Source organism: Crocuta crocuta, unplaced genomic scaffold (assembly GCF_008692635.1).
Source record: "Crocuta crocuta isolate KB4526 unplaced genomic scaffold, BGI_CrCroc_1.0 scaffold260, whole genome shotgun sequence".
Taxonomy (NCBI): Eukaryota; Metazoa; Chordata; class Mammalia; order Carnivora; family Hyaenidae; genus Crocuta; species Crocuta crocuta.
Window position 1 is genome coordinate 6967294 of NW_027527525.1, and position 9351 is coordinate 6976644.

General features: G+C 47.2%; 1 protein-coding gene across 1 annotated transcript in view; it reads left to right on the forward strand.

Moving 5' to 3' along the window:
• Positions 1–2042: 2042 nt before the first annotated feature.
• The window catches only part of SNTB1 (syntrophin beta 1), a 233678-nt gene continuing 226369 nt past the window's right edge, over positions 2043–9351 (forward strand). Inside the window, exons 1-3 of the mRNA XM_077764844.1 lie at positions 2043–2088; positions 3041–3097; positions 6631–7317. Of these exons, the coding sequence (XP_077620970.1) occupies positions 2043–2088; positions 3041–3097; positions 6631–7317 (790 nt within the window). The remainder of the gene's footprint in view (positions 2089–3040; positions 3098–6630; positions 7318–9351) is intronic.

Sequence of the window (9351 nt, forward strand, 5' to 3'; positions counted from 1 at the left end):
AGGCTTAAGTCCCAACTCAAACACTTATAAGCAGTGTGACCTTGTTGAGATCAACATTGTCATCTGTAATATGTCGATAACATTACCTACATCAAATGGTTGCTGTCCGCAATCAACAACATATGTTTTGTATATACATACAGTGCCTACAGAGCATAAAGATTTAATAAAAATAAATTATTATTGCATGGCTTCTCCTCTTCCTAATTCGCTATATGGTAAATTATCACAATCTGTTTAATAGTTTTTAAACTATCTCTTTTATTTCTGCACAAATGCAGCTTCTTTGTTATCCCTGCTTAGGCTATTGAATAATCTTTCTGTGTTGTTTTCTTGTCTTCAGTAGCCCCAAAGACTTGTGTTCCTTATGTGTGCAAGAAATCATGCTAAAGCACTTCGACCTTTCCAACTAACCCATTCTTCATTCTGTCAACAGAGTAATCTTCCCCTGGATCTGTTTTTATTACACTTCTCCCTTGATTAGGAAGAATCAGTGTCTTCCCAGTACCTTTAGGATAAATTCCACAGATAGGGTAAATAGGTTCCAGCTTATCTGTACTGGAGAATTAGAATTTGATCTGGCCCAGGCCTCTTTTCCTGCCTTATTCTAGTAAATATATCGATTTATTTTGGTGAATTGCTTATCATCCCCATTCCAGCCATGGGGCTACATTGGGAGCTATCAATCATGGTATCTATCTTCAACCACCAAAGTAGATACATGATCCAAGCTGAACCATCTTTTTCCCTTTGGATCCTTTTCTAAGTGAGATGAGAGGAAAAGAGAACTTTCCTTCTTGGAAGTTGAGCTCGGTACTATAAGCCTTAGCACTGCTAGTGGCCACAGTTTGGCCTTGTGCAATCTGAAAGAATGAGGTGTGCTGGCGTCAGGTCCAGCTGTACTCAAGGCTAGCCTCTCTCTTGCCCTTAGCAGATTGGCTATGTGAGCTCATGCATTTCCCATTTGGTGTTTAGTATCGGTTAAGATTCTATCATCTGGAGCCAAGCATTCTGACTAATAATACTATCTTTTCACCAGATCTCTGCCTTAGTTTGTTCCCAAACCGTTCTAAACTGATCAAGCCACTGCTCAGTGAAGATAATCTGTTTATCCTTTTCTTCCTGCCTTTGACCAAGTTGTTCCCCTGCTAGGAACGTTTGTTCTCTCTTACCTCATTCTCCAAAGTCTGTGCTTCCTTAAGACCCAACTCAAAATCTTTATCTTCGTGAAGCTCACTTTGTCCTCCATGAGCATGAGGGAGTGTTTCCTTAGCATAATTATCTGGGTTTTAGATTCCAAAACCTAAACGTCATCCTATATTTAGTTACTAATTAATATTTAGTTATTAATTAATCCTTGCTGTTTCCTACCTTTCTACCAAATCAGAATAAAATTTCTAAACTCAACTAAGGTCTAGAAATGAAGCAACTAGTTCAGAACCATAAACCCAACATAGGGCAGAATACATTGAAGTTTCCTTAAAAATACTCATGTCTGGCTGCTGATGCTGGAGAAATGCATTTAAAAAGGAAAACCATGAACCAGGAGCTTAAATTATCCAAACATGTCTAGATTGTTAGGGGCTGGGGGAAAGACAGAACATAATTTAAAGAAAGTGCTAGAGTTTGCTAAATGGTGAGAAATGGAAGACCATAAATAATCCATGATCTAGAGGTATTACTAGGCATCAAAAAATGTTGTCGTAATGTCTGAGAGACTTCCAGAGCAGTCAAAGAATGTGAGGCTCTTGCTGGAGAAGGCAGAAGGGTGGGAGACGTGATGTTTGGGAACCAGCTCAGGTTTCAGTTGGAGTCAGGGAATAGAAGAAGAGGTGAGAAATCAATCTAGGATAAAAGGATCTGTACATAGCCATGCTGATAGACTAAGAGTTCAGTACAAGGAGGTAACAGGGAGATTATCTCCGAGAACCCTGCTACAATAGAAGGGAATAAATTGAGTGATGAACAAAAATGGTCTATCAGGTTGTGAGGTAGAGTATGAGAGGAACTTTCTCATGGGTCAAGGGAGAGTACGGGGGAAGATGGGGGTGCGATTTCATAAAGTAAATGGAGACCATGTGGAAAAAAGTGAGTTTCCCTCGTTTAGAGACCTCTTGAGTCTGAAGGTTCTCAAAGTAATTTAATAACCAACCTCTTTTGGAGCCTAAGAAACAGCTTAGTAAGGTTCTGAGATAGTTATTTGAAATTTCATGTCCATTTCATTTCATATTATTTGAAAGATGTGTATGAAAGAAACTTTGATTCCTTATTCCTCCTCCTCACCTTCAGAACAGGACATGTTTTATGCCTACTAGGCTAACTTGCTAAAGTTCCTAGTATGTGGAGGGTTATCTTGCTTCCTGGGATTTCAAAGAGCCATTTGGTTCCAATGTGCCTTTAACATAAGTTCTAACTGATCACTCACGATTTTAAAAAGGATCAAATGTATCACCAATTAGAAAAGCGATTTAAATTTATATCATAAATATAAATATTAGGACTGGTATAAATATTAAGACTTATAGAGATATTAAGACTGGTATAAGGTTTGTTTCAACAGCAGGTTGTTAAGGAAAGGAAGTAAAGGGAGTGGACTCCAGTCAGAGAAGCTGGAAGATAACATCTAAGTTCTTTCAGTTCTGCCCTGGGCTAGCCCTGCTCCTGAAAAAGTCTCCCAAGCAGCACGCAAGCCACAGGGTGAGCAGTCAAATAACTCTCACCTGACTGACTGGCTGGGTGATAGTCTGGGTGGTGGTCCATCTAGTTTACCAAGGACCTACCCAGGGAAAAGCCAGGCACATGCATTAGAGGGTGTCTGCCAACTCTTTAAAATTGATGATGTACCTGTTAGCCAACTGGGGCGTAGCAGAGAAGAAAGAACTTGCCAGTGCCATCCCCCGGTCTCAGTGCTTCATCTTTGAGGGGAGAATCTGTAAGCCAGCATTTTGATGTAGCGTTGATTTTACCACTGATTTCACAGTCACCACTACAGCCTGCTCAATCCCCTGTGAACTCTGTGTTCATGTCTGGCTTCCTGTAGGAATTCTCTTTGTGTACTCGGGTGGGCCCCCTGCAGCTTCCTCGGTTCTTCGCAAGAGTAGGGACCCCCTAAACAGTTAGCCTGTGGTGCTGACATCACTAGGCCTCACCTCTGGGGTTTTGCATTTCAAGTGCCCTTCCTGCAAGCTCACCCTTTCTCTCCCTATCTCTTTCTTATCTCTCTGTCTCTCGTGTTCTGTTTTCCAATTTCCCCCTAGATATCAAGAAACTTTGTTTCCTCTTCAGTATTCACCTTATATCCACTGTCCACCCTGTGTATTGGATAAATCTCCCTAAAGATGTTCAGATGACTCCTCAGGAAAGGCGCCCTCAATACAGTGATGATACTTTCCAAACCCAAATACTGGATCATGTGTTCTACCCAGTAGAAGTTTACTCAGTAGGTAATAGTAAGTAATTCTTGAAATCGACACTGTCCCCGACAATCCAAAATGTCTGGCTGTTGAAGCTCAAGAGAACAAACAGGGCGGACGGTGTATGTTGCAATCTTCCAAGGCCCTGCCTTGTGATCTGGTCCAGCCTACCTCTCTGCTCTTGCCTCTACCTCTCTCTTCCTCCCACAGGCTACGCCAGCCGCGCTGACCTCCTTCTGATCCTGTGAGCCAGACAAGCTGGGTTCTGTCTCAGGTGCATTGTACTGGCACATCCTTCGTCCTGAGACCATCTTCCCTAGATCTTTGCAGGACTCCCGTCTTCTTACCATCCACATCTTTCTCACAAAGGCTTTCCTTAATAGCACCAGTCCTGGTAATTGTCTGCCTTGGTTACTCTTAACCCTATCACACTGCTTTGTTTTCTTCCCAACATTTACTTCTGCAAGAAAATATCTTATGTGTTTGTAGTCATTACCTCCACTCGACCGCCCGCTACAATGTAAACGTCACAGAGCACACCTTTGTGCTTCTGCTGCCACATCACAACACCCGGGACACCCGGGACACTGCCTGGGATGTAGTGGTTGTACAGCCGAACTGTTGTTGAGGGGTGTTGATTGGATGAACACTGTTCCTTCCGCCACACGCTGTGCTGTGAAACTAAGGATCTTGTGACCTGCTCTTGCGAGTCTAAGTTCATGCAAAACTTTGTAGGAAAATACACATCCCGCAGGGAAGGGATGCACAGAGGAGGACCCCAGTTCTGGCTGGGTGGGAAATGAAAATCAAAAGTTTAGGACAGAAGTAGGAAACAGAATAGGAGACGCAGCTAAGCAAAAGAAATCTGGTTTAAGAAAAAAGGGGTTTGGGGAGCTTCAGGTATAATTTCTGGAACAGTGAGTTGGACTGGTAGTCATGACAGCCCAGGTGCAGCTTTGCCGCAAACCCATGCTGTGGCCTTGGGTCCGTCATTGCCCTACTCTGAGCTTCAAATGCCACGCTTATAAGGAAGCTGGAAGTCTTTTCAGTGCTTTCCAGTGACCATTCTTTAAAGCAAAAGAAAAAAAAAAAAGGAGACCTGGGAAGGGATAATCTGTCCTAACTGCAAGAATTAAAGGACTACAGTGCACCACCTCCAAGTCCCTCTAAGAACTAAGAAATGAGGTAAATAAGGTTTGCCATTGAGAATCAGCATTACTAATCAGAGGCCAGAGATGCGAAGCTATCTGAGGGTTAACTTAGGACTTCTTGGCCTGTAAGACCACAACAGTCACCAGTTTCAACATAGTAACAGGTATAAAATAATAATTTTTAAAAAGTGTCAGTTAGGGGAGGGCAGAGTGCTCTCTAACCTAGGAGAGAGGGAGAGGCCAGAGGCAGGGGCTGGCTCTACCCTTCCGTAACCAGGCCGTCTGGGCGCTCCCTCCCAGCAGGAGAGCTGGTCTCACTGTAGGATTAATGCTGTTGCTAACAGGCTCCAAGGATCTTCAGCAGAGTGTAGGACAGGGGTTAAGAGTCCAGACTCATCCTATCTGGCTTCAAATCCTGGCTGCCACTTACTAGCTACATGCCCCAGGAAAGTTATTAAAACTGATCCCTACTTTTCCAGCTATGAAGTGGGAGTGACGATAGGAGTATGGATCCCAGAGAATTGCTGGGAGAATTCGTATGTGTAAGGCATGTAGAATAGGGGCTGTTGTTACAGTTCCACCGACAAAGTCACATGCATGTCTCAGTCCTGATGACGTTAAATATTTGTCTCCTCTCCTTCTGATGCCACTTTCAACAAGCTAATGCTTCCCACGTAGGTTTGCTTACATAGAAGAAATGTGCTTGTCACTGAGATTCTGAGAAATTGCCATTCCAGAGCCTGTGGTATCTTATGGCAAGTGAATACGTTACTTCTAGTTGTGCCTGGGCCTCCCGCCTTGCCTGACCACTGAGGCAAGATGTAGGCATTGTGGGAATGGAGGATTTGGGTCTGGGGGCAGGCAGATCAGTTTTGATGTCTAAGTCATCACACTGCTGTTCCGGTGCCTATCTCCTCCGTAGTGTTTTGGGGTTATTACATAGACACTTGTGCTCTGATTTCTCTGAAGAGTGACATGAGTGAATCCTCAGCTCTGACGCAGAGGGCAATCCCATCTGTTTTTCCCACCCCACAGTGGTAGACCTGAACGGGCTTCCTCTCTGATCCTGTGGCTGCTCTCCCTGCCGTGGTTACCTTTACATGAAAGAACAAAGATCTTACAGAAAACTGGTGGATTAAAAATGTAGGAAAGGAGGGAGCTGCAAGAAGAAGCATTAATCCGAGGGTCCTCGCTGACCTACTTGCAGTGACTTCTCAAAAGAAGTCCAAATGTTTTCATTTCATTCTGGGACCCTGTCTGGAACTCCAGCTACCATTTAGGGATTGTCTGGGTTTGAAAGCATTGTCAACTAAAAATGTGGGTCATTCTAGAAGGGTTAGAGCATGTTCGATAATGTCAATGGTGATAGACATCGATGGGGATGTGTTTGACAAGATTTCCTTCCTCCTGACATCTTGCTGGGTTGGGTTTACCTTTAGGAATAAGCAAATTTGTGAGCTTTGTTTTATTTTTATTTTGGACAGAGGGGAGAGAGGTAGAAAATGGGAAGGGATACATGAGAGACTTAAAACCCTTGGGGAGGGCCATGGCACCTGATTATGGTTGAGGAGGGAAACCTGAGAGGTTCAAAGATCAGGACTCGGGGAGGTTTAGCTACGGCAGGGGCTGTGTTGGCATTCCCGGATTGGCCTGGGAAGGTAACCAACAATTATAACATCTATCGTTCCCCTGGGAAAACGCAGCCTGAGCTCCAAACAAGCAACTCGTAAAGGCACTTTTCAGTGCCATTGAAACGGAGTTCTCAAACGGTGAACTTCTGATATTGGATCTTGGGGAGAAAGAGAAAGTCCCGAGAAAGTCCCAGGGAAGCATTGGTGGCAAGGCTGGGGGAGAAAAGATGGGTCGGAAGCATAGGGCAGATATGGTGTTAAAGCTGGGAAGGCATTTGTTCCCGGGGTCCGGGGCAGGCAGTGGTGACCTGCTGAGAACCCCCGCCAGCACAGGCACTTCTCCAGAGATCTGGCAGAAAGATGTCCTGCATTTCAAGAGAGGAAGTTTTGGGCACTCGGGTTATGCTGACGTCTCATTCTGAATTTTTGGGACAGCCTTCCCTCTTAAATCTCCGAGAACCCAGGGCGTCCTTCTGAGTCTACCTGAGAGTCCCTGCGCCAGGCAGAGACCGGTAAGAACTCGGCAGGAGAAGCCAAGCCCCGGTTCGCGGAAGACGTGGATGGAGACAGAGCTGGGGATTAGGATTCAGGGACAATGCAGCGGGGTTTGGGAAGGGAAAGGGGGGGCAGGAGCGTCGCGTGCGGGGACCTCGGCAGGACGCGCGGTCCCAGCAGAGGTGGGGCGCGGGCGCCCGCGGGGAGGGCAGGGNGTGCTGAGCTGCGAGGAGAGCGCCGCGGCGTACAACGGCATCGGGACCGCCACCAATGGCTCGTTCTGCAGGGGCGCCGGCGGCACGCAGCCCCCGGACTCGCCCGCCGGGGTCCGCACCGCCTTCACCGACCTGCCCGAGCAGGTGCCCGAGTCCATCTCCAACCAGAAGCGTGGCGTGAAGGTGCTGAAGCAGGAGCTGGGCGGGCTGGGCATCAGCATCAAGGGGGGCAAGGAGAACAAGATGCCCATCCTCATCAGCAAGATCTTCAAGGGGCTGGCGGCGGACCAGACCCAAGCCCTGTACGTGGGCGACGCCATCCTGTCGGTGAACGGGGCCGATCTGCGGGACGCCACCCACGACGAGGCGGTGCAGGCGCTGAAGCGCGCTGGCAAGGAGGTGCTGCTGGAAGGTAAGGGGTTAACGCCGCGCGGGCAGCGCACACACACCCCCTCCCTGCGCACCCTCACTCTCACCCACGTGCGGGCACAGCCCGGGGGCCCGGCGACTGGGGGCGGCGGGGAGTTTGGACAACTTTACCCCACCTGGGGGCCACTTGTCGCCACCCCAGAGCCCTCGCAGGCTTGGACCCAGCAGGGGTGTGTGGAATGGCAAGGCGAGCGGGGCCTCTTCAGCTACGTGGCAGGCACAGGGGCTTAGTGCTTAGTGCACGGTGTCTCATTCTAACCCGCGGATAATCCAAGTGTAGCGTACGTAGGGGCTGGGACGCGGAACCGGGAATGAAGGGCAGCCCCGTACGCTCCGGCGAGAGCTCGCTCAACAGTAGCGACTCTGCGAGTTCTGCTTTGCACCGTGTTCTCCTCAGGAGCCTGGGCGATCCGGTTAAGAGGGTTGCGTCCTAAAGCGGACTGAGAGGAGGGGCAGTGTTTGAATGCTAAAACCCCATCACCCTTCCGGACTTCCCTCCTTGCAGATTGGAAGCCGGGCTCCCGCTGGGGAGTGGTGCCAAGGGCCAGGGAGTGTGTTGCGGCTTTGTGCACAAGTTCCCTTCTGGTGCCAGGTGTTTGGCCGGTCAGTCTGGATTCCAGGCTGCTCCGGGTGGAGGGCTGGGGAGGCAGTTTTTCTGCTTGCATTTTCCCGGGATTTTTCCTGAGTGGTGTGGAAACAATTTTGCATTTGTGAACAGTTTCTCCTGAGTGTGAGGCTTCTTAGACACGACTCTCTTGAGATCCTATGAGCCCAGTGCCCTAGTTTTTCAAGTGAATGGAATAGGTAGCCCTGTTACTAGTTACTGTGCCCTTTTGGGGTTATGTGCTGTTAGGAGGGGCAGAAGCGCAGAGGGTATTAAGTGGATAATCATTTTCCTTCCCCACTACATCTGTGTTTCTTACTTGGTAACTGCCTCTCTGTCCCATGGCTTGCTTTGTTCATACCTCTGTTAGCACAAATATTATGCAATTATTTTTATCTATTTACCCAGCCTTCCTCTCACTGTAGATTGAGTTGTCTGGGGTCTTTTATTTAGTTACGGGTCATCTCCCTTGAGTTTAGGTGCTCAATGATCTGCAAGCAAAGTGAATAAATAAATGAACCCATAGCCACGGAAACAGTGTTTCAACCCAGACCTTGTAAACTGGTGGTTGATTTAAATCCTAAATTAAGGACTCAAGTCAATTTCCTGCTCACCAGATGTGGTGCTGCTGTGTGAAACTGAGAAAGTTCAAAGTTGAGAAACCAGCTTTGTTACATGTGACGGCTGATGCAACTGTCTGGTGCATGATAGTCTGCCTCCTGCCTAGAATCCAGAGGGGTCCCCCACCCCCACCTTTATTTATCTAGAGGATTTGTGATGTCTTCATATTTAATTGCTACCCTGGATCCAGAAAAGTGGAAGGCTATTTGCTTTGGCTTGATGATTAACATAAGTAAGCAGAAAAAAGTTTTCTTGACTCAAGTGTGTGCTGGTTTGTGTGACAAGCAGCAAGTGGGATCTGGGGCAAGTGTAGTTTGGACTATAAACCACTGGACACTTGCTCAGCTTGCAATATTTACTATAAACTATCAGGGGGGACAAAAGACAGGTCATTTCTATTTCAAAGCACTGCCCTTCATTATGTCTCTTCTTCTCCTTGGTTTCCATTTAATGAATAATGACTTAGCAAAGAGACGAAAAATATCTCTCACCCAGAAAGAGGAAGGAAAGGTGACTCTCTGCAGTTGAAAATAAACTTAAAGAAAAAGAATCAAGCGGTTATGTGACTTTCTGGCTGCAGCAACTGAAGAGTGAGTTTTGTGAAAACCTCTAATGTGACATTCTTGCAACATGCCGTGTCCTGTGTTGCAGGCAAGACCTCTGGGGGAAGGCCTGTGGGCCTCCCAGACGTGAACCACCTGGGCTTTGGGCTTTGGGCAGCAACTTTATTCCCTGCCTGAGTTCTTAGAGATTAGCCGCAATTAAGAGAAGCAAGTGGCCCCCCCCCCCCCC